General features: G+C 49.1%; 1 protein-coding gene across 6 annotated transcripts in view; it reads right to left on the bottom strand.

Annotated features, from left to right (window-relative positions):
* Window positions 1-32: 32 nt before the first annotated feature.
* The window catches only part of LOC139110075 (ankyrin repeat domain-containing protein SOWAHA-like), a 375,001-nt gene continuing 348,903 nt past the window's right edge, over window positions 33-26,130 (bottom strand). For 5 of the 6 annotated variants that reach the window (XM_070669630.1, XM_070669627.1, XM_070669631.1 and 2 more), the window contains one exon: window positions 33-8,516. In XM_070669630.1, the coding sequence (XP_070525731.1) occupies window positions 8,487-8,516 (30 nt within the window). In that variant the 3' untranslated portion in view covers window positions 33-8,486. Of the gene's footprint in view, window positions 8,517-25,411; window positions 25,994-26,130 lie in introns of those variants that run through there. The other variant, XM_070669628.1, reaches the window with a different exon arrangement.

The raw sequence follows: 26,130 nt of genomic DNA, 5'->3' as shown, positions 1-26,130 counted from the left end.
TCACCCCCGCAACCCCCAGGGATCTTAGTCGGGTTAAGCGGCAAAAAATTGATGACGCCTAGAAGAGATGGGTGACCCTCGCGCCGACCAATCACAGCGCTCCATCGATCGCCTGATCGATAATCTTCCACACTACCCCGTTGCGCAGTAGAGTACGTACGCCGGCCACGTGGAGAACGGCTTCCGGGACGGATATCGAAGTACTTGCGTATGTTTTACGTATCTGTAGCCGGGCGACGATACGGCGAGCATCGAAATCTTTTTATCTAAGAGCCGAAATCTTTAAAGGGCACTCTTACTGCGGAGCCTCGGGCGTGAGCACGTGTCGGGAAGTGCTCCGCAATTACGCGTATTTTCGGCCGCACAGAGGACAGTCCCGCGTACGCACAAGTGTCGACGTCGTTGATTAAGGAACGGGCGATCATATTCTGCCATCCCGCGTCGTTCTACTCGTCGTCTTGTGCTCGGTCTCGTGCCTCGAAAGAGAGTGCTCCGGAACAACAAGGTTGCGGCAGCGGGCAAAAAAACATTCGATGTGTGTGCGCGAGAAGGACAGCGACGGTCGGACTTATTACCGTCTCACTTCTTTACGCGGTTGTGTCTTTTTAATATCTAAGAGTCGAGATCTCTAAAGGTCCCTCTTACTGCGGAGCCTCGGGCGTGAGCACGTGTCGGGAAGTGCTCCGCAATTACGCGTATTTTCGGCCGCACAGAGGACAGTCCCGCGTACGAACAAGTGTCGACGTCGTCGATTAGAGAATGGGCGATCATATTCTGCCCTCCTGTGTTGTTCCACTCGTCGTCTTGTGCTCGGTCTCGTGCGTCGAAAGAGTGCTCCGGAACAACAAGGTCGCAGCAGCGGGCGCAACGGGCGCGGAGCGTCCCGCGTGTATTATTCCGTGTATTACTCGAGCATTTTCCGACCGGCTCCTATTAAAATTCTCTACGGCAGGTTCCGGCAACTGCCATGGTAGAGTGAGAGACCTGTACCTCGCCCGTCTCTCTCGTCGCGTCCGGGATTCTCAGTCCGTTTCGTACAAGTGATTATTGAGGAACTTTGCGAACATAAAGTACGCGGGGAACATTTCGGTATCGCGGCCCGTCTCGTTCGCTTCTTAACACACGTTTTCGGTTTCATTGTCCAGTGCGCGGAAGGACGACTCGACCCTGCCATCTGAGAGGAGGAGGAGGCCCAGGAAGGGTATCCTGCCCCAGCGGAGCAACCCCGGGGTAAATATCAATTTTTTTTCGAAATAAAATGCTTTAAATTTTTTTTAACATTTTACTATTATTTTATTTAATTAGACGTGATATCTACAAAATAATTTTTTTGTTTTCTTGTTACAGATGAAGAGGATCTCCGCTGCTGTGCAGTGGGAAAAAAGTGCCGCACGCCGATATCACATACGGGCGTTCTCGCGAATTCGTTAAATAACCGGGCGTTTGATTTGCTACGCGATTTTGATAAACGGGAGTGTCGTAGATTATCGTGCGAATCAGTGTTAAATTCTTATTACTTGCGATTATAACTTCACCCGGGCGCGTTCGCGAGTTACATGTGCGCGGAAGGATGACTCGACACGTCCCATCTGAGAGGAGGAGCAGGCCCGGGGGGCATCCTGCCTCAGCGGAGCAACTCTTAGGTGAATATATATTTTTTTAAATAAAATATTAAATAAAAACCTTTACCCTTTTTTTTTAATTAATTTTATGAACCGATTCACACGTCTACAATAATATATTTTATTTTATGTTGCAGCCAACGCCAGAAATCTACAACTCCGCTGAAGTTCATGCAGATTGGTAAGTCGTATGACTTTGTTTTCGTAGTTTACTTTTTTTTTATTTATTTTTTTTTGTTACTTGTTTATTTGTTATTTTATTTCGATTTATAAATTAAAACAAGACACAGAAATTATTATTAGCGACTGAAATACGTACACCAGTCTCTTCTACCTTAAATATTATCACTACGTAAAAAAAAACTCGCGCTAAAAGTTCTGAACAAAAGATATTCGTTAAAAAGAAATTAGGAGAAATGAGCGAGTGTAATGAAACGAAATAAATTTGTTTTTTACGACGTCGTTATTCAAAGTCGCGCGAGCAATTATATAACATCGATAGTATAAGGACAGAGATAACAAAGTTTCACGTAGCATATAAGCACGAGATACCGCTAAGCGTCTATGCGCATCGCGTCTTTTTATCGCGCGTCTAAACATATTCTGCGGCAATTCCGAAATGTCTTGTTGTATCATCTTCTCGTTTGCTCAAGTACCGTCTCGCAAGTGTCTTCGTCGTATCTCAGCAATAACGACACAAAGATACAGCGCGAGAGCCTCTGCCGTGCGTCAAGATACGCAACGCATTAGATCGACGCGCCTGAGTTTGCCGAGCTTGTTCGCGACATACGCGCGATCCGCACCCGCGTAACGTGCACGGAACGATCAATGAGTGGCCGTTTTCCATCTCGCGAATGCATCGCGCGTCTACGCGCGCATAGGTAATGCGAAAGGGAAGTTCTCTCCCGCTCCAGTCGCACAGTAGAGAGATCTCCCGTAGTAGATATAGCGCTGCCCTAAACATCCGCCATTATATTAAATTGTGTATATTTCCCTTCATAATTGCTCGAATTATACGCATTATGTAAATCGGTATGTTAATGCCCTTCTGCATCCACCCCCTTCGCTCTCCTCCTGCGTGCACCGTTCGTACCCCTTCGTTCGCGATTCTTCTCTTGCCCTCCCCTTCCCCTCCCGCTTTCGCCAGCCTCGACCGGGGATTACGGCAATTTTGTTTAAGCGCGCGCGCGCTAAATGTTACTTAATGCTCCTTTTGCATCCGTCCGGTATCTCCCGTCGGGCAAGGCAGGCGGCAGAGGCGGGCTTCAGATCGCGCGCGTTTTAACGCACGCCTCTATTTACATAATATTTCGCCAGATCTGTATCTCGTTGCGTCCCGAGATCGTGGCGTCGTTGATTGCGCTTCGGCGCCAAAATCGGAGGCGATCGCGAGGCACGTTAATTTCATTCACGTCATTCACGTAGCCGCGAGACCGCGAGGCGGTCTACCTGTTGACGACCGGCGGATAAAATCAAGCACGAAACTTCGATCTTTATTGCTCGACAGTTATCAGTCGCGAAACACGGGGAATTGAATTAGCTAGATTAATGTTAGAGATATACACGTAAATTTTATAGTTCCTTTCTATCCGCGAGACGGAAAAATATTTCCCGTTTGTTTATCTTATTAATTCGCGTTTTATGTGATTTTTTTTTTCTTTTTTTTTTATATCGCAATTTTTTTTTTTATTGTACGACTCGGAATAATATCACAGTTGAAGTTAATGAGTTTTGACAGAGGCCCACACGCGCATAAGAGAAATTGGTATTAAAATATTCCATTAAAGTCAAGTATCAACCAAATATTGATTAAAATCAGCTTGATTTCCATAATATCGGTCGATATAACAGTAATAACGTCGAAGATGTAAAACTGAGCATATTTTTCGTTGCTAAGATGATATCGCGAAAAGCGAAGTATATAATACATCGATAAGCCCGCACTTCCTTATTAAAGCACCCGAAGACTTCATCGAATTTGTATCCGTCGGTTTCAGCGGCGATCGATAAATAATCGCGTGATAATCGTTACACGCCCTGAACATCAGTTCGCATTTATCTTCATTTCTAGACAGCTGTACTTCACGTGAATCGAGCGCGAATCGGGCCGCAAGTGTTTCGTAAGCTGTTTCGCCGGAACAATTTCGGGCAATATCGCCCGTCGTTTTATTCCTCTTAAGAGAAACGGCGCGCCATTCGTTTTATCATCTTTTTTTTCCTTTTTTCTTTTTTCACCGCAAAAATTTGCCTGAACGACCCGGGCAGGTAATCCTGCGTCTCATTACCGGCGCCAATTATCGAATGGACGATTGGATCAGGTGCGGTGGCAAACGATCCTCGACTACTCTCAATCAAGCCGCGGATGAGGAGGACGACGACGATCGAAGGCAATTTCGATGATGATACGGAATTATCCAGCGCGAAAGAGAGAGAAAGAGCGAGAGCGCGCGCGCAAGTATCGCGAAGGTTCTCGCTTTAAACTCCGACTAGAATAGATTTCTCCTCGTCGTGGTCCTCCGCATTTTTCGAACGCGTCGCGTGTTCGTAATATTCTCTGATAAACATAAATCTAAACGTTCGCGCGAAATATGCGCGTCGATAGGACGACTATTATGGATCCGCGGCGCAGAGCTTCGTTACGGAGCCTGTGTGATTTTCCATGCAAATTGAGTTGTTCGCCTGTCATTATGCTAATAAAAGTAATGGCGCGTAGGGATAATGCAGCTGTCGTAAATAAACCGTCGCGATCGACCGGGGTCGGCAGTCGCGAAGAGGGTGCATCGCGACATTTCTTCCGCGACGACCGTGGCAGGTGGCTCCTGACGAGATCGCGCGGTGAAAGTCGCTCGGCAGCGGCGCATCTCTTATCGTCCCTTCATTACGCGCGGACAATACCGGGGAAGAGGTGTAAAATGTTAAATTCATTGCGGGCGAGAGGGAAAGCTAGAGGGGGGAAGGGGACGCGCGCGGCTTTGTCTCTCACGATTAGTTTTCACCACCTGCGAACAACCGGGCGCGAAATGGAATTAGCCGCGCGTGAAGAAACGCTGAAATTATCGAGACGTGTTTTCTCACCGTTCGCGGGATATCTCGGAGATAAGACCCGGCGGATTTCTCTCCCGCGTGCAAAAGCCAGCGTCTAAATAATAAGTAGGTACGTTTTCCAATTTTGCTTTCTGCGCGCTGAATCGGAAATTTCGAAGTGCGCGCTCGGCGCGGACTTTCCACTCTCGTCGGGGATCTCGCGGGTCATCGCGTACGCTTGCGTCACGCGTGGATATGCGTTTTCGTCGGCGCTAAGCGCGACGGGCTTCGACATCCCCCCCGAGTCCCGCGCGAAACGCGGCTTCGTGCCGCGATAGTAATTGCATTTATGTAAGATACGCGCGTCAAATTGCGCCGCTGGTGCGCCGTCGAAAATAATGACGGGACGATGTGTATAATTAACGCGCCGTCATTGTGCTTGCGCCATTTAACCCAGGTTTTCCCCCGCGATATTAATAATGTATAGGAACTCGCGAGAGATAGGTCCCGCCGCCTCTATTTTTTTTCCGCGTACCGAACGCGAAAATGCATACGGCGCACGTCAATGACTCGTTTCTCACAAAGCGAGCGAGAGTCGTCCTGCGAGCGCATCGTGGGACTGACGGCGGAAACGCGTCTGCTGCCGCGCGGCGTTACGTGCGTGCATAATGCATATCGCGTGACTCCGTCACGGATCCGGACAGTTACAACGTGTACACGCGTAACAATATCGCGTATCACAGCGAATCTCTTTCTGCTACCGACGTCTGGCATTTTAATCGAAGTGCGAGTAAGAGAGAAGAAAAAAAAGTAGCCATGCACGTTCGTACGTGCGTGCGGGTGCGAGAGAAAGAGAGAAATAGATCGGCCGGGTGTCTTTGTGCGAGTGTGCGATAGCGTAACTAGCGGCGTGCGTATACTAATAAAAAATGTAATGCCGCGCGCGCTCTGTCGAGACAAGTCCCTCCGTGCCTCTCCTTCGCGCGCGGAGTGCGAAGTGCGTATTTTCTAAGTACACTCGGTATACCGTGTTACGACTGACTGACTGGTTACATTGTAGCGCAATTACGCTATCCCTATGTTAGATCTATGCTAATGGCATTGTTACGTCCGGTGCCCGGCGATCGCGATCGTAAAAGAAACGTAACGTTTTTATAGCGAAATAAGAAAATTTTTGTAACAGCGCGATAAACGTCACTCCAATAGAACGATATCTTTCGAGCCGGGAGGGGAAAAAAAACAACCACGCAACTAATCACGTGTACTCCCGTACTGCTGGTAAGATCGAAAGCGATTCTCTTTTTCTCCCGTGGTTCGCGTCGGCCTGCTGGGACAAACGGAAACATTTTTATCTTGACACGGCGCATTAGATCCTAGTTTTCCTTAGTTGCATACAAAGCTGGGCGGGATCGCGAGGAGGGGAACCAGGCCTGCCGTAATGACGGTTTATCGCAATTAAAATTATACTTGCTGACTACGTTGTAGCACAATTACATTATCCGCCGGCAGATCTATATTAATAACCGCGGCAATAACAACTCATTTTTCTTTCTTAACGTCCAGACGCTCTTGCTTCGCGGGGCTTATCTAACCGTGCAAGCCCATTATGCGTTTTGACGAGAACGTTAAAAAGAATCGGCAGCGCAGCGTTCCGGTGTATACTCGTAAATTTGTTTACGATTAGTTTCCCATTTACAAGCCTCATAATTAGCGAACGAGGAACAGTTATTTTTTAATTACTTGAAAATAAAGTTTCGCTCAAACCTTCTTCTAGTTCGTTACTTTGCCCGACGTTCGCGGTTGAATTTTACGATTGTATCGTCTCGGCCCGCCGTACTTTCTTACGAAACGGCTTCGTTCCCATTGAAAATCGTCCGTTGCATAGCGCTCACGACATTGAGATCGGTGCCGAACAAAGGATCCGACGAAAAGTGCGATTTGTAAAACGACGTCGCGCCGGAAAAACTGCAGGACAGCGAGGCACGCCCGCTGTGCTTTTACGAGCTGCAGCATGCCGGCCAATTACACCTTCCACGGTTAGGTGGTTCCACGTCTTAACGGGCAGTTAGTGCGAACATAAATGTCTCCGCTGCATGGTTTTAATTGCCCGCTTATAGCGCCGCTCGCAATATACCTACGCGATGGCGAAAAAGGCAGTGGCCCGACGTAGAAATTTGAGACGCTGTGGTATGCGGGGCGAGCGATACCTGCCCGACTCTCGGTTTATTTCCGAACGGCCGGTGGAAATCGTCGGCCCGGGTTTCGTCAAGCATTGAGAATCCCCTAATAAATTTTGCGGGCGACCTCCCTTCGCCGAGGGAGGCTCGTCAAATGCTCCGTGCCGTTTATAACTATTGAACTTACAGGCGTTTAGCGCCGAGGCCGGGCTACGCCACCGTGACGCGAGATCGTGAGATCGTCCCCGTCCCTTTCCAACACGCTCCGGTAACAAATAACACCGTAAATCTCGCTCGGCCTTATTATAAGTCACTTAACCGGTATTTGTTTTCGACGTATGCGTCGCGTGGGTTGTGCGACGCGTTCGGATCGTATATAGAGCCCGTCGCAGGGCCCGTGGCGGAAGACACGGTCAAGGTATGCCCGCGCGATAACTCCTGGCCCCGAGTAGGAATACTCGAATTTCGGTTATTAATTTTGTGAGGGGCGCGACGGGGTGCTACGACCCCCTCGTGCGTGTCAAACCGGGGTTGGCCCTTCATCGAGACGCGCCCTTGGGATCCCCCTGAGACAATGGTCTCCCGCGGCGCTGGATGTCTCCGACGACGTCTGGGGACCCCCATCGGGACACGAATGCCACGGTCTCAGTTTTACTACTATAGAGACGTCAGTTATCCGTCCCGTCATTTCGTATTCGGGCCCCGAGGTTTGCGGGTCCTCCTCCGAATTATTGGAGCGACTACGTTGTCGTCGTCACGCGGCACGAAATATCGACGAGGTCACGCTATTTCTCGTTCCGTAGTTTGATCTCTTTCAGCAATAGAAATAAAATAAATATAAAAATTCTTAATAGAAATAAATTTTATTTTATTAGCTAAATCTATTAAGAAAAGAAAAAAAAAGAGAGGAAATTTATACTTCTTCCAAGCGTAAACTGTTTTTGAAACTTATCGCGTAATCAATGTTGCACGAACAGGAAAGTATTTGATAATTTGTACGGCTAGGATATAATTTCTAACGCGCGTATCTATCGTGTTGGAAATTGTTATTATTTCGACTAATTAGGTATCGCTCTCGACCGTTCCTCGTTCGTTATTGCGAGTAGAAATGGAATAATAATTATCAAGTGGATGAGCCTCGGATCTAACTCCTCAAATACGTGTTTTTGCGAAAATTGCGGATAAGTGCTATTCGTGTAACGATTTGCGTCAATAAACGTCGAAAGATAGCACCGTCAATTTCAATATATCCACCGCATTCGTCTAACAAGTAAAAAGAAAAAAAAAAAGAGCAAGTCGTGAAATACTTACGCCCTGTGGTTCGCAGCGATGTTCGCACGAAGATTAAACGCCGATACCAACCGTGCGTGTATGTAACAAAAATATGTACCATTAATGACATCGGAGAGCTATTGCCGCGTCGTGCAGCTTTCAAGCCGCGAGTTATCGCTACAGTTTTAATGTATCTCGTCTTATTTTCGCGCGGCATATTTTTCAACGATTAGCAAGGTAAACTACGTGCATGCCGATACAAAGCTTCTCGCGCCCTGCGAGCTCTCGTGCCTACGAAGAAACCGGCGCCCCGCAATTAATCGCCGACCGTCGGCGCGGCTTTTCTCTCCCGGCCCCGAACCCATTACTTTGTAGCATTTGGCTGGTACACTTAATGACCCATACTCACGGAAGTCGGATCCTGAAACAGAAAAAAGCGTGAAGCCACGGGTTAGACATGCTACTCAAAATTCACAGTGCGCTACGAAACGTTTAATTTTCAATTTTAAGGATCGAGCGTGGCATCGCAGCGGCAGCGGCGAGCACCGCTCTCCTCCCGGTAGCCAGTTTTCGCTTTATTGCTCCTTTTTAAATTGCATTCGCTTAGAAATTCCGCTCGCACCGCTCCCGCCGGTCGTATTATACGTGGTTGAGTACGTGCTTACACGCGGGACGGGAAGAGCGAGGATAGTCGACATTATGCGGGCATAATAATCGGATTGTAAATCGGCCATGCGACGAAAAAGCGTTTCTGCCCCCGTGCTACGTGCACCAACGTCGCGCGCAGTTTCTAAGTATAAAGACGTTCGTCAATTTGTTATGCATGCCTCGGTGGGACGAAAATTGCATTTAATTCGCCGTCGCTCTTGCCATTCCGCCGGGCGGCCGTCCGCGCGGCTACGACGGCCGTGGACGCTACGTTGACTACATAAATGTAGATGTTCCATTTAAAAAGCCATTTTCGCGTGTTTAGCATAATACGTAATCGCGCGAATCGCCTGTCCGTCGAATCATCCCCGCCGTCCGTCGTGATCGTCCGCAAAAGGGTTACCGCGTCGTTAACCGTAAGGAAAAAAAAAAAAAAGGGAGGATATCGCGAGCAAAAATATCCTACCTTGATCGACATTCCTCGAACAATTTATTCCCCTGGCAAACTCTCGTTTACCTCTCCATAAAAATATCCAACGCCAGCAATTTCGCGTATCTGCTTTTTATCAATCGTATCAATAATTGTCCATTTATTTCTAAAATAATTTAACGCAGAGTTCTTTTTTTTTTTTTTTTTTATTTTTCTACATTTTCCCTGGCTCTGATTTTTTTTTTCGGTGGCAGGAAATTTCGCGATTAACTACAAGCTTCGTTTGGAAAACACAGCGACGTCGAGAGTGCATTTCAATCAATCCGCGAGTAAATGGCAATTCGACGCGGCGCGTCGCGTCGCGTAATTCACACGATGTGCACACAAGCGTCGCAGTTTCCGTTCCGCTCTCTTTACTCTTCGGTGGACAGTTTTACCACCTTTCGATAGTACCGGTTGTCAAGCGGCTCGGCGAGAAAAACCCGTTGTCGAATCGCAGGTATATCGAAAACCGCACATTCGCCGTACATCGCCGCGCTTCAACGAAAACCGCCGGCAATGAGAGTAGACGGTGAGCGGTAAATTTTCGTTTAATTGAACCCGACGGCTTGTGTAATTCTCTAATCCCTCTTAAATTCGAGACAACGTGTGCACGTGTCGAATTATGATAAACGTGTGAGAAGAAACGCGCCGGCGCGTTTCCACCGACCGCGAGAAAACTTTCGAGAGCGTCTCGTTCGCGGCTAAAAGGCGGAAGACGAGGGCCGCGTGTTGCGAATTTCGATTCGACGTCCCGATGCGGCGTACAAGATAGACGGTAATACGATTATCTATGAGGATGCCCCGCGCGAACGCGGGATATACATGCAGTTATACGCGATTGCAACCAGCGGCCGTTATGAACATAGAGTATCGCGCCAATGAACGTTTGTACGAGTTTACAAAAAAAAAAAAACAGGCAGAAAAAAAAGAGCAGAGGAACGTAAATCGAGCGAGTCGGGAAAAAGAGGGAAAGGTATAGAGGCGGAGAAAAAGAGAGACGAGAGAAGAAGGCGAAGGAGGTGGAGGGAAGAGATCGAGAGGATGAGGATGCCTGTAGAGAGGCTCGCCGCAAGATCGCTCCGGCTCCCACCGGAATTTTAACTTTTAATAATAAAGCGAGGGAGTCCCGTGTTGTTACGTTATGATAGCGCAACGTGCGAAGGAGGGGCGGGAAGGGGGATGGAGGTGAATTAAAGGCAGGCAGAAGGAAGTTCTCTCCGCTCTCCGTCCTCGGCTTGTCTGCGGCCGGGCCGTCCGGGGCAAACCGCAGCACACAAGGGCACCGCCGCCACCGCGTAATTGCCGAGCTCTCACTTACCGGTCGTTCGATTGATTATTATTTTTACGCGCCGCGACCCCACCTGACCCCGCCGCCGAGTGCGCGCGAAAGCGATCGCCGATCGCAGCATCACGGTCTCGTTTCATCGTCGAAGTCGGTGCGGCGCGTCCTCCGCGCTGGACGGGGATCGTCCTCGTGAAAGGCCACCGATAATGACATTATTAAAATTAGGTATTTCTCAAAGAAAAGAAAAAAAGCGGACCGTTTTATTTCGATATTTGAACAATTTGGTTAGATAGATGTTGGAGTATTAATTTAATAATTATATGATATTAAGTTAGAATTTTTTTTTGTAATTAATCGTGCGTCTATCGTAAATTTGAGTTGTTAAACTATCGGGATCTATCAAGGATCGGTCGGTCGGTCGGTTGGTCGAGCGGTCGGTGGCGAGCTATTATCCTTATATACCTCGACCCACCTGACCTTAATGTACTGATCGCTGCCGCTCCTTGAATCATGCTATTAAACCGCTTGATCCTACGAACAAAGGTTGCCAGGTGTGGGGAATGGCGAAATCACGCGAGAACGTTCTTACCCTCCGCTTTTTTTTTTTTTTTTTTATAATCAAAATGTGAATACACCGGAAGTCATGATCGCATAATTAAATAACAAAGTAGGAATTCCTCGGAGAAATGGGGTGGCGGATCGTTCGCGCGCGCGAGCTTTTTATGCGCAACAGAGTGCGGTGGTTACACGGCTTAGCTCGACGCGGCGTAAACAAATTAAAACACTCGCCTAACGCTGTTGCATTTTAAGCGGCGCTTTACTTCATCCGCAAAGCTCGTGAATACGAATACGAACCGAAAGAAGCAGCGATAGCGCAAACGCGATGCAATATAGAACGAGGGGCGTGTATGTAAGGCGCACCGTACAAGACTTTCCGTAAACGCGTTACGTTACGTTACGTTAAACTTACGCCGCACTTATACTTGAACTTAGGTCAACGCACAAAGAAAAACGTTAACGCAATAGAACGCTACGTTTTTGGAGTTTTAGAAAAAACTCGAGTTTTTGGAGCGTTTGTGCGTTGACCCAAGTTCAAGTATAAGTGCGGCGTAAGTTTAACGTAACGTAACGTAACGCGTTTACGGAAAATCTTGTGCGGTGCGCCTAAGCCTTCGCGATGCCTCGCGCCCTTTCTCCGGTAAGAAGTAATTGGATTTGCGAAAAGATAGAAAGCCGCGGATACGAGGGAAGAAACGCGTGGCGAGAAAAGCTGTGTAGAAGAGGCACAACGAGCTGTATAAATAAAAAGCTCAACGAGAGAATCTCACCGGCGCGTGTAAGTACGGAGAGTTACGAGACCAAAGAAAACCTGCCCGTGTTGTACCGGATAATAATTACGTTCCGCCACTGTTTACGTACAAAGTGCAAACGTTTCTCCAAAAGGAAAGAGAGAAAGAAAGCCGACGAGCACCGGCGAATAAAAATGCGCTATTTATTTAATCCCGGAGCTCTCGAGTTCCAGGCTCTCGAAACTCCGTTTTCGAGTCGCGGCTGGCGCTACCTGAGGCAATTAAAAGCAGCGCTCCCGAGATGAATGAGGGGCCGTGTATCGTAATCGGGAAAAAATAGTATGTAAATTGAGTATAAATATCGCTAAGTAATAATTGCCTCGTGAATGAATAGAACGATCGATCATATCTCTGATGCAAATCGAATGTCCGCGATATCGACCGTGAACTTTGGGCGCGCGCACACGCACGTACGCACACGCGCGTACGCACGCACGGTTCACTCATTTAAACTAAATTATTCCAAATAAATGAGCGTGTCCTCGGTGGTGCCTACATACCCCGGGACATTCATTCACCCTTAATTAATGATCCACTCGAAAGTCGGCAGGATTAATCGCGTGCAATCAGATCACCGTAATTAATTACTTCGTGTTGGAAGCACTTTGTTTGCGTCGGCGAGGGCTATCTTGATGAAATGAAATTGCGCGACGTTGTGCCTGAAAATGTGCAAGTCAACGCGCGATACAAATGACTTACTCTTCGTCAGGCTTGTTTTCCCCGCTTACTTCAGTACGCCCAATAATTATTGATTTCACGAGCCGTCGCGGAATATTATTACTTTTCTCGCAAATTTATTCCAGCCACGTGCATATGCATGATCTTTTTAATTACTCAAGTTTATAAAGATAAAAAGGAGGAGATATTTTTCCTAACTCGATACAGCAGCGATTTATTCAGTCGCTTCTCTTAACAAGGCTGCGCCGTAAAATAATGACGCTAGCAATATTCATATTGGATCACATTTAAGAAAAACATATACGTATTCCGCGATTTTTTTTTTTTTGCAAAATAATGACTCGGGCAAGCAGGCGAATTTCTTCACCGATATCGCTCTTATCAATTTTTCGGGTGCGTAAAACTATCTACGGCATGTATAAAGGGCCATTTATCATATAATACAACGAAACGGCGTTAATAATATCAGATCGTATTCGAACGCGTAGACGAGACTCGTAGGGATGGTTTATGACGTGCGAGCGAGTGAAACCGCTCGCAAGAGCGGAGGTGGAGGATCTTTATGACCTTCTCGATGGCGCGAAGTCGTCTCTCCTTCTCCGTTTCTCTCGGCGCTACCGCCGTTATCCTTCGACAAGGCACGGCTAAACCGTTTTCGGTAAAACCCCGCGACAAGAAGAGATTCCTTTCTCATATGAAACCGAGTACGAGCCACGTTGCGCCGACAGCCATCGCCCAGGCAAGCTGCGTAATATTTCGGTAGGGAATGTATGTCGTCACGGTATAAGATATCGTCGTAAGCGTCACCTCGGTCGGTCCGAGTTCGCGATCGAGATCGGATACGAAGGCGTAGCTGGGAATAAACTCTACTGCGTACGAACAGAGATGGGTGGCGCGTCTTATCAACGGTTCAAAAGATAGCTTAGGTGCGAGGCGACTCTTTGTGCGAATTGCGCGCGGATACGTTTCACGGGAGGCGAAGGGGATAGGCTGAAAAAGAGTCAAAGGTCAGAGAGCGAAGTCAGACACCCACACACTCTTAGAAAGCCGCACCCAGGTAAATTATTGTACGAAAGGTACAAAAACGCGGAGACGGTTGTGCATCACGATTATCTAATGATGGACTCGCGACGGTAAACCCGTAAATAAAATATTAATCTGTTTTTTTTTTTTTTTTTTTTTTTTTTCTGTCGATGAAACATTTTTTTAAATGTTCCGAATTCGGTGCAGATCCTCGCGGATTTTTGCTTTAACGGTAGATCTCGCTTTCTCGGAGGAAAAACGCAATAGGGGCGCGCGTGGAAAAACCCCGCGACTTTCCATGGAATTGCATTAGTCGCGGTATGCGAACGTGCGTTTCTTTATTAGAATCCTATTTTGAATTCATGTGGGTAAAAAACGGATAAGCAAGTCGCCGGGAAAAAGATATAATTGCGGCTTCAATTACGCCGATGGTTCGTTACAATGGCGCTCCGATCTCTATCGGCTCTTCACTTTCTAAGCGGGAGTGGGTTTCTGGTGTAACTGATCTGCCGAGATCGGTGAGAGACTACTTCTGTTTCCGAATCTCACGCTCTCGTCTAAGACGTGTCGTCACATCTCGCATATCAGTCTAATCAGCACGCATCGTGTTTTCGATAAGACCGCCTGAAACGAGTTTTCCCTTAAATGTTGCGTATTTCTCCCATTCTCATTTTTTTATTTCTCATTATTCTTTTCCTTTTGGAAAAAAAAAAAAATTTTATGCGTGAAAAGGCATCGGAGGGGGGAAACTGTATTACAGACCACCGCATTAGCAAACTACGTCGTCGCACTTTGCTCGTTAATTTATAGCACGGTTTGACCCAGAAGCTCAGAATGACAGCCGGCGGAGCGCGGCAGTCAACCCCTGACGGAATAATTTTGCTTTTCTCCGGCGTTCTGCGAACGAACGAGTGGCGCCTGGTCCACCCTCTGACCTATTCCCTCCTTCTATCCTTCCCCACCATTTTATACCCGTGGGCGGATCCCGGATGGACCTAATAAATTGTTTGTTGTAATTAAATGAGTTCGAGGGAATCGTGTAGGGCGTGTGGGGTAGGACGGGGAGACGCGAGAGGGCGAGCGCAGGGGGACGGAGGCCGGGGAATAGGGCCTCTATATATAAAGGAATAAAGATGAACGGCCTATGGATGGGCCGCTATCTGCGCCGTTGGAACAGAAACACGCTCGTGGCGCGACAGCCCCTGACAAATGACGGCCCGAGCGGGGCTATTGCCGCCGCCCCCCAGCAACCCCTCTTCGTACACGCCGCACAACGCCGTACCCCTCTATGCGAACGGCCAAGCCACCCCCGATCCCGGCGCTCGCCGATGCACCGGGGGCCCGGGCCATGATTAAACAGGGGGAGGGAGGGAGGGAACGAAATTGACCGGCGAATATTCCGCGGTGCGCGCCCGAGTGCGCTTGATAAACTCTCGATTGGCTCCGCCGAGCAACACGACTGCGGGCCGCTTTCATGGGAACGAACTCGGGCTCGTGAAACACCACCACTGCCGCGGGACTGCTATTTTTTTGCCTGCCCGCGGAAAGTTCAGCGCGGATTAATCAGAGAAGGCGGGGGGGAAAAGAAAAAGAGTGACTAGTGGAAATCTATCGCGTCGACGTGATTAGATCTTGTCGAGTAGTTTCAAAATGCTGCGATAGATTATTCTTATCGGAGGTGATCGCTGCTACCCGGTAATTTGATTGTTTATCGAGACGTTAAACAGCCGATGTTGAAAGAGGAAATAAAGTGCAAGATGCACAAGATTTGCTTAAGCGAGAGAGAGAGAGAACGTTATGAAAATTTGAAGGGCACATTTATTTCATTATTTGCGGTTAATATACGACGCGCAATCCCGATCTTGTTCTTCTTAAGGAGAGATAAAACCGTATCTTTTTTATGGCAAAAGGAGGGAGCGGCGGAGCGAGCGTATATCAAAGTAGAGCGAATATATCTCGCGCGAACGTCGTCCGCGCAATGTAACCGCCGCTGCGGCGGGGTGCATTCTATTCGATTTGCAATTCGAGCGGCTCGTCCTCGCGCACAACGCGGCGAGACGGAGAACAAGAAGCCCGCGAACGTATATCCGTTACGTGCGCGAGACGGCGGGACGGCGGAAGGAGACGAATTGAAAATCGCCGACATTCTTCGTGTCCCGGGGTGAAAACGCAATCTCCGCGAGGCGACGGTTCATCGCGGATGCGAGCAAATTGATTTTAGTCATCCCCTTCGACCCCTCAGCTCGGGGACGCTTCTTCCACCGAACCGACGTCTATCCTGCAGCTATTATCGGCGAGAAAAACTGAAATAAAAATAGTGGCACCGAACGACTGCTTCGCGCTCGGTACGGGAGCCGAGAGGGAAAACCGTGGCTATCGACGCGCGGGTGTAGAGATAGAAGCGGAGAGGAGAAGGGTGCGAGCGCAGATAGATTCGGAATGCCACCCGATGGATTTGACAGAGGCCCTCGCCGAAGCGTTGTCCCGCCGTCATTTTGTATTTTATTTTCGAGAGTCGCGTGCGGATTGGACACGGCGCGTTAACAGCGCTCGTTGTAATGCTTTATAATGCCCCGTGACTATCCCCCCGTCCCTCCCACGGCTCTTGGCGTCACCGGATAACAGCGGGAAAAGGGACAGCTCGCCCCAGCCGTCGGATTTTTCGCGATAAAATATGACGGCAAAGCCCCCGGGGGTAAGGTCCGAGCGAGACAGCATGCTCCGGGATTTAATCCGCGAATTTCCGTGCCGGAGACGTTCGCAAAAATGATTTTTTTCGTTACCCTCTGATTTCACAGTGACAGTTAACGCGCTCCGTTCCCGAAGATAACTTGCGGGAGACGCGTAAAATCTAATGCACTAACGCAGTCCATTGACCAAGCAAGTTTTCCAATCTTCAAAGCGATTTGTAAAGATACCGGTAACCGCGATTTTATAATCGACAGATTGGCGAAGATCGATCATAATCTCTACAAGAATTCGAGGTAATCCGTCCTGATGGCGTAATTCAACACGGGCGGGTATAATGGGACACCATTTGCCCACATACACGCGCATTATTGCGCTCGCGCTCGCTCCGTTTCATCTTCCTCTCTCGTTGAGCGCGCGAGCGGTATGGCGCATCTTTTATTCATCCGACAGAGTGGAGCCTTAATTTGAATTGAATAGGATTTATAAATTATTTCAAATTATAGTTGCGACGCATGACCGAGCCGGCTCGGTGCTCCGGTAGCTACCGGGGGCAGTCGCGAAATGCAACGGCGACGACGAAGAGACAACGATAGCGACGGCGGTGGCGACCGGCGATCACGATACGCGGCTCTTTACCGAGTCCAGATTGCACCGACAGGTGCAGCGCATATACCTCGTACCGGGACAGAGAAAGACGCGAAGGGAGAGAGAAAAATAAGAAAGAGAGATAAAGACGAAGTGGACGCGGCCGAAACTCTTTCTTGCGTCGTCTCTCCGAGATTCTCTTACGTAAGCACGTGCATCGCCTTCTCACGATGGAATTCGAACTCCCCCGGGCGTCATTGCGTCGGAAATCCGCGCGGCTCCGATCCGGAGTTGAAGAAAGGAATCTCTCTCTCTCTTTCTCTCTCCCTTGATTCCGAATCTCGCCCTTCTACGTATATACCGGGAGCCCTCTTGACCGGAGTTCGAGGCGATCGACGGAGAAACCGAGCGAGCGCGAGAAAAACTTCCGCGGCGCGAGCGAAAAAGTTGCATCGAAGCGATCGCCTACGTAATGTATCGACGCGGTCAAAAAGAAGCGGAACGGAGGCACAATTTCCTACGAGAGCGAGCGTAAAAAGTAGGCTTTTATTATTCCCGATAGAAATGTATCGAAATGTCAGCAGCTTGTCGTCGTTCGTAACTTTCTGCCATTGACGGTTCCTCGTCGCGCGCTTCTCAATTCCGGATTGAAGGGTAATCGTGATTCATGAAAGTTTCTTTTCTACCTTTCGAATCGGCAAATTGAGTCGCATTGTCCCAAAGAACGCGCGTTATAACGTAAGATTCTCGAGCGGGACTAACTTGTGAATATGGTAATTCCGAGATGTCAGTGTTACTCGGTGGATCGAAGACGGTAACGACCATTATGCGAATGCTCGACGAAAGGGGAATTAGGGAAATCATTTATTAGGCAGGCTGTCCGTCGCAGCCGATGTAACCCTCGGATTCTGGCGCCCGGAAAGCAATCCCTCGTTTTTTTTATTTTTTTTATTTTTTTTTAAGCACAAATACGATTTTATCTTAACTTTATTCTATATTATTCATACATTAAAATAATATATGATTAAAATATTTTTAAATTTATAATTTTTAATTAATTTTCGACATTTTTAACTTTGGTTTTTCGGCAGCAAAAAATATGCGCTCGTATTTAAAGAGAATATTACAGAATAAAATAAATTGGGAATATTTTTCGAATAATAAAAAATGTAAGAGTGGTATAGAAGTCCGACTTCGAGGCGTCTACATTGACCAGGTCAGGTTTTACTCTCTCTCTCTCTCTCGCGGAATGACACGCAATGTCGGATCCGTCTGTCGTTCCTCTTCGTCTCCGCTTCCTCCCTTTCTTGCTCAGCGTGTGGGCAGCAAGAACTCAAGGAGCGTTCGCATTATGAATTACAGATTGGTTTATACGTACGTATCGGTCAGACGCACCGCGGGTAACGCATACCTGCGTCCATTACTAAGAGCCCGAAGTCCGAGTTGAGGACAGAGAAAAGAGAAAGATCGGGAGGAAACGACGGAGAGGAGATAGGGCCATAGAATTGAAAAGAGAAACGGCAAAGTGAGCAGCAGGTTGCAAGTTTGAAGGGGTGAAGGAACCGCTGTCGAGCTGCCTATTCTCGTCTGTCGCTCTCGTCCCCGTGAAAGACGGGGACGGAGAAGACGAGACGGAGAAAGCGGGGAAAGAGATAGGACAGACCCGTCTGCACATGCATGCGGACGGGATGTGTGCGTATAAGCGTATAGGTAGTATTCGCCGGGATACGTCACCCGATTAATTTGTTGTTAGCAAACAGGTTGGCAAACTGCGAGCGGATGCTGGCTCAAGGCAAATAAAAGAGCCTCCATTTATTAAGCCGGCAATAAAATAGCGCTCCTTCGTTCCTCGTTTCTCCGCGGATATTTTCTCTCTCTTCCGCTTTCTTTTCCCTTCCTCTCTCTTTCTCTCTTGCCCGCGAGTTCGTGGGTGGAACACCGGGAAAGGAGAAAGGGTTACCGATGGCGTTACCGGGCAGGGGCACGGTCGGGGAACCAAGACTGATTTATGCGAAAATCGGGGGACTTTCAGCCGGTACCCGTGAGCCCGGAGGTGCACTGCGTGGAAGTAATGCCTGGCTACAGCGGCGAAGCGAGTTAATCCACCCGAAAGCCTGTCGGGAAGCCGCACAAGGAAGCATCCCGACGAGAGTCGAGTTATCTAGACTTTTGAGAGGAGATTTATAAAAAGAACGATTAGCCTCTCTGATTTACTTTTCCTTTAAATCGTCCTTCGCTCGGAATCGATATATCGCGGCAAAACTTTGCCTAAAAAATTCGCTTCTAATTCAGCTCGTACCGTACGTAAATTTTTATTATTTCGTCTCGAATTTCGACGGTAATTCGAATGCAGCAATCTCGTACGCGGAGAACTAATCCGGGTTGGCGTATACGGGTTGAATGATTACGACATAAACGTGCCGTTCGAAATATTTATGGGACATAAATTTCTCTCGTGTTCGTCAATTGTGATTAGATTTTATCTGAGCTTATTTTATTAGCGAGCGCGCGTGTTTTATCACGAATTCGAGGTCGCGACGTCATGCGGATCCAAGACGTACGACTTCATCCTGAGAAACGAGTGATCCGACGTTATGCCAGGCTTCGTACAGCGACGGGGAAATAATGAGGGCGGGCGAAGAGGAAAGAGGATATCATTTCCAATGGGCGACGGTGGTGGGTATATACGTTCCATCGCTTCGGGCGGGCACGTCCCCGGCTTACACCAACGGGGGCACCATGGAAACGACGTGGCCGGGGTCCCATGCTGCGCTAGGAAGCATATATCCTCCGCTATCTAAATAATTATCGCGGCCATTACCATCACGTGGCGTTGTCCGGTGGAACCAACGACGCGACGTAGCGCCCCACGCCGTAATACGGCCAGGAATATTATGTATAGGTCGGTGTACACGTTGTGCACGCGCGCGCGAGTATTTTATGTAAGCGAACGTATGTGTGTATACACGAACGTATATCGAAACAGCCGAGCTACCGTGCACGAACACGAATATGATGCATACATCCGCTATTTGTGGTAGTATCTGGCGGGTGGGTGGGTGAGAGAAGGAAAAAGAAAGAGAAAGAGAAAGAGAGAAAAAGAGAGAGAAAAGAAAACAGAGAAGGACGAAAATGCCGAGAAGACGTGCCTTCTTCAATAGCGACTCCTCGACTCCCAGCCGCGTCGCGAGACGAACCTCCATCTCGCGACTTTATTGATCACGGTACTTATGCCGACATGTGTCGCGATACTTATCGTGCGTTGTGCATACGCATACCGCGCGCCCATGTCCGACTGCCACTGATGCGTCCCCGGGCCACCAGGATGCCCTGAATAAAGTCCCCGGCATGCAAAGTAGGGCTCATTTTTCCGCGAGATACTTTCGAGATCCCCGAGATTGCGTCGCGGATCTTCCTCGAATAAGTCGAATTATTTTTCGCCGTGCTCTATCGCGGGTTTTAAATAAAATTCATCGAAGTACATATTATAGCAATTCACGACGTGACGTTCCTACGTAGTACCGGTTATCAAATGATATCCATTCGCTTGCAACCGCAAAGAATGCGCTCAGAGGCAAGTACAAAGAATGCAAATTGTAGGGAGCGATCGTACAGAATAATCTCATTATCGAAGGTACTACCGGCAAAGCGATGTCATAGGTTAAAAGAGGAGGTAGAGGAAGGTTAAGAGAGGAGGAGAAAGATAGGAGCCCGAGGCAAGCGCGTTTAAAGACTCGCCTCTGCGAGAGTACCGAAACTCGCTCCCTGCTTTCTGCTACCAAAGGCTGACTGGCTCCCTCCCGGCTCGAGGGTAAAGGCACCGCCAATTAGCTCGAAATAATGAACGCATTTCGGCGTCTTTTGTTTTGCTTCCGTTCGCCGCCTCCTAGCTAACGGAGCTCGCCCCGAGCGGGAGAGCGTGGCATCACAATGGAGAAGAGAGACTCTGTGTTCCAGAAATTTACCGCGCGCGCACTAGCGACGACGACGACGACGACGACGACGACGACGAACGATGCAGGAACATTACAAGCTACCTGTGTCGACGGCCCCGGGTAGCATAAAACGTGCTCTTCCATTACACCGATTCTTCGGGAGCTAAATTATTCTGCGGTACGGCGAGACGGTTGCGTTACTTCGCGGAAGAAAATTTTTGACTATTCAGGTCTCGCACAATGATGATGAAGAGATGTTTTAACGAAGAAACAAGACCTGCGCGGAATTACCGCGGAATATTGAACATGCGATGGAAACAGAAAAATGTTGAGGGAACAATGTTAGCGTCAAGATGTTTTGACTAACAATTACGCTTCCACGGATAATGTAAAGGCGGAAACTTTATCAGAATAATACTCGCCGCGAGTCACAAATTTTATTTTACATTTCTTTTAACTAATCCCGAATGAAAGTAAACTCGTGTAATTCAGGTCGGAGACGGCGTTAGCTCTCGAGAAATGATTTATAAATACAATTTTCAGCCGCTCTGGCGATTGAGAGCTAATTTCAGTTTAGGTAACTCGTGCCATTGTACGGATACTCCGCGTGCATTCGTAGCTCGTAGCGTTCCGGCACGGGAGAGAAAAAGGGACACGCGGAGGAGCGCGGAACACGGAGAAAAAGATCGAGAGAAAGAGAGACGGAGAAAGAGAAACCGAACGCAGAGAGATCTCTCGAGAGGGCAAAAAGTAAACGGCGCGATCGAGTGAGAACGATTCAATCAGGAGCCACATAAATCTCCTCCCTGTGGACACCCTGGTCTCCCTCGATGCCGGTCGAGGATCCCTTCTTTCTTTTCACGATCCAAGAGGAGACCGCGCGCGTTGTTCGTCGTTCCTCCCGCCCCCTTCGCCCACCCTCTTTCGCCTCGCCCGATCTCGCTTTCTGCCACGAATCTCTCCACTGTGCCCAGGCCACGGTATTAATTATGCGCCGTATGCGCTCGCGGGCATTCTGCAGCCGGTACCAGTATTTGCGCCATTGTTAATCCGCGTTCCTCTCCGTCCGCTACAGTTTCGTTTGCTCTTCTGTTTTTTCCCCCCTCGTCCCACCTTTGCCCTTTCTCCCGCCACTCGCATTGGCACCGTCCGCTTTTTGCCGTGCCCTGGCGACGTAATGGGTGATACTTTGCGCTAGGATCGACATCGTCGTCGTCGTTTTCATAATTAAAAATTGGTTTTTTTTTTTTTTTTTTTTTACAACATAAATAATATTAATATGTTTCACGATTGATTATTAGACGTCGTCGAAAAGGCTTTCGCTTTAGAACCTGCGGGATTATCTTATTCGGAATTAAGCCAAATTCTAAAGTAATCTTTGCGACGACACACGGTACGAAAACGTTTCCGCTCTCGTCGTGTACCGCACGGTTGTTCTCGGAGGTTTCCCCATATTCCGCGCTTCGATAAATTACGAACGTTGGCACTTTCATGCTCGGTGCAGGAAGATCGCAAATAATAACGCTCCCTTTGAAGACGTGATTTCGGGCGTCCGGGACTTGGACTTTGACGGCGAGCTCTAACGGTTCCGAACACCGTCTCTCTCTCTTCCTCGTCCTCCACGATTTCTCGTCTCGTGTTACGAAAACACGGCGTTCCACGCGGAGATATACATGTTCCTGCTTGAATATAATCAACGTCACGAGGGTGCGTCCTTAGTGCATCACTGCCGCGTACAATTATGTCAGCGATGACGCGGCCGGGCGACCGAGGAAGAGGAAAAGACGGAGAGCCCGACGAGCGGGCGGGCCACGAGACGCGAGGCATTAAAGTGTCAGCGGCCCGAGTTCATTTAAATCCTGAGATATCCATGGGCCGTTCGTATCCCTCGTAACATATGCGGCCGCCGCGGGCTGCAAAACAATTTTAAATGCGGGAGAACTCGGATATCGGAGTCATTCCGTCGCGTAGCTGCGGCACACATCGTATTCCAGCGACCGTATTTATCGCCCGCTTATTATCCGCGTGTTTCCGCGGGCGAGGAGGCGGGAGAAACGAGGAGAAATTCGATGGAAATCTGGGAAGAGAGATTCGTCACGCGTGCCTGAGATTTAATTCGTCTGTAATTTATAACGCGACGTCATCGGGGTAACAACCGTACGTCCCAATTCGTTCTGTAATATTTGTGGTCGATGGGACATCTCGTAATTCCCGAGCAATTGCGCGCGATGTACCGCGGCGTACAAGCCACCGGCGGCATCTCCAGCCATTTTCTCTCATAATCATCAGCGGTAGCTCTCATAAAAAGCCCGGCGCGTCGCGTCGCGTCGCGTCGAAGAGCGTTTTCCCGCATCATGACGACTGTTACCGCCGCAGCGGCACTCGTGTGGCGCCGTTAATTTACAGCGGGTTACCGAGTGGAAAGCATCCAGTGGCACTTTTTCAGGGATGATTGATTCAATTGCATCCGCGTGCCGGGCGCACGGTACGTTACTCTTCTCGTCGAGGGCCCTGCTAACCCCGTTATTATTTCCAACGGCTGCGGTCTGTGTTTTTCGTCCCGCGGTACGGCCCCCGTTGTAAACGCCGTTTAAATAAATGGTACTTTTAAACCGATATATTATGCGTCGCGGCGACCACCGTCGCGCTCTCGCTCGTGCTCGTCACGTCGCGTCTGTCCTTTGCCGTTGCATTCGCTGCGCACGTTGCCGCACTCGTTCCTCCCTCTCCTTCTCCCCCCGTGGCCCCGGAGAAGTGACGAACTGCCGGGAGTGCGCACGGGTGACTGATTCCCGGAGTACATACTCCTCGCGCGTCCGGGACGAGATGAGGGGTCAGGAGAAAAAGGGGGCAAAGGGGGGAGGGCATAAAGTTCTCTCTCCTGTCATGGGTGCAAGTGGATGTTTTGACAGCGAGTCGCGCTAATCGGTCTTTCCACTTTGGCCTGATGTAGGGGCTCGGATGCGCTTCCCAGCGGCGTTTCTAATTACCGGGAGAACGACGACGTAGCGACGTATCCCTTGTCGGTCCAATCCGACGCCTAAGAGGGAACCGCTGATCGCCGCGAACAAATGCACACGCCATTCGGCTTCGGCGCGATGCGTTAGGACGGATGACGATCGTAACAATGCGGGAGAGACAGTTATAGCACGGCTCGTACATACACACGCGGAACAGCAAAATGCACTGTACGTGCTCGCCGAATGTGATTCCCGACCGGTTGTCGCCGTATGAAAAGCACCTGGGTGAATTATAGCGACTGCTATCATAATATTGTGCGAAGAAACGTTTCACTGTTTTACGCAAGGGAAAATAATTTCGCGTTTGCGTAAAACCGTTTTACATTTTTCGGTGCGGGACGGGCGTGTTGAATAATAATTTATCGCGCTGGAAAATTGGAATTCTGCCCGGGTGGGCCCGCGGATTCGTTTAGCGCGTCGTAATGTCGTATAAATATTATATTAACATTTTCGCGACTCTCGCGTATCTTTATAATACAGTTTCATTTTACAAACTGTTCGCCGCGTCATTACCACGCTATCCTTTCACGATGTTGTTACAGTTGATGCGAGTTCCTGTAAAGTTTTAATTAATTCCACGTCAAGATTGACGTTGGATTAAGGTACAGCGTGGCCGAGTAATGCGCTCGACGTGATTCGGAGAAATTGTTAAGAGCGAGCTCGGACCGCGGTATTTTTCGTCGCGGAATCCAACCGTGGCTCCGCCGTCGTGGAAATAAGGATGTATTTCGAGTTTTAACCGCGGATGTATGACGAACGTCGGTGACGAGAGGATTACGCGTTTGTTTGCGGACCGCCGTGGCGATGATACGTAAAGGAAAAAAAAAAAGGGGGAAAAAAAAAAGAAATAAAGAAGAATCCGGGGAAACGAGACAGCAGGATGAAGCGGGAGGGAAGAGACGGCTGTGCCGCAAGAATGTTGAGCCCGGAACAGCGGCGAGACACGCGGCGACACGTGTAGGTTGGAGGCAAAATATATAGAGATACCCGAAAAGCACGCGAATGTTCTCTCCGGCTCGTCCCGGTCTCTCTTTCTCTCGCTCTCGCGACGATCCTCGCCGCCACTCTTCTTCTTCTTCACCGTCGCCGGCCGCGAAGTGCCCGCCTCGGTTTTCCAGCTGCGCGACTTTCGTCAACGTGACGGCGGTAGCCCACCCTCGGCGCCCGTCGGCATTCCCCGCAAAAAAGCTCGACTCCCTCGCGCACATAATGGCGCACGTTTGGCTGTTCCCCTTCGTAGGGAATGTTTTTTGGCCGCGCGGCGACGCTGAGGGACGGGCGGCTCCCGGCCGATGCGAGGAGAGCCTTCTTCCGCCACGATTGTACCTTCTGGTTTCCGCCTACGGATAAAATTCCTTTCTCGGATCAGTTTTGTCCTCGTATATCGCGCCTGTTAAGAGAAATTCGTTCGCTTCGTCGTGTTCCTGACTCTCAGACAGCGTCGCGATCCCATCGGCGCCTTCGTCGACCGAAGCTGCACGAAACTTTTTCGACAGCGACAAAATGTCAGAGCGTAACTAATCTCGCGTGTTTGATCGCATCTGATAAATTATTGATGCGAGCGGTAAAAAAAAAATTAAAAAAATGGTGAATGCATCGTGACGGGTTCGATGAAATAAAAACGAGGACGTTCGATTTAGCGAATTTTATTTTAATTAATTTCACATGTACATCCGAATGAAAGTTCCACGGACGGAGTCATTTGATCTAACTTTGTCCTCCTGAAGTTTCGCGGAGACCGCGGGAAGGTGTGAGAACGATTAGGCAAACGCGACTTCCCAGTGATGAATGTCGAGTAGCGTGCTGTATATTTCTCGACACTCTTGAGAAATGGCGAGGTGAGAGAAAGCGGGAACGGGAATTCGAAGGGCGCGTTAGAGCGGCGTCGAGGCGCGGCATCACTAATTGGGTGGTATCCGTCGACGGGAAGCGAAGAGAGGGCTCGGGAGAACACTCTATGGTCCTCGACGTTTTTGTCCACGCCACCTCGGCGGCGGCAACGGAAAAGAGAGGGTTGCGGTTGGTCGGAGTAGTTCATCACCGAGTGAATTGGCGGTGTAGCGGTCATAGCGTGAATCCCGGTCGTTCCATCACTGCTAAGAGGTCTCGGTGTTCTTTCGTCTAAGCGCGCCGCTCTTCCTCGCGCTCTTTCTGTCGCCATCGTCGGTCTGTCTTTTATATCTCAGGGCGGTCGTGGGGCAACCCCTTTCGACTTTCGAGAAAAAAAATAAAAAAAAATAAAAAAAAGTAAAAAAAAAAGTAGCGCGCGACCACCGCGAACCGCTCGCGCACGGACGCGAGAGGACAGGGTGTTTAATGGCCGACGATTACTCAACGGATCGAATGGGC

The sequence above is a fragment of the Cardiocondyla obscurior genome, linkage group LG19 (genome assembly GCF_019399895.1).
Source record: "Cardiocondyla obscurior isolate alpha-2009 linkage group LG19, Cobs3.1, whole genome shotgun sequence".
Taxonomy (NCBI): Eukaryota; Metazoa; Arthropoda; class Insecta; order Hymenoptera; family Formicidae; genus Cardiocondyla; species Cardiocondyla obscurior.
Note: the sequence above shows the minus strand (reverse complement) of the source record. Positions and strands in the feature narration are given on the sequence as shown.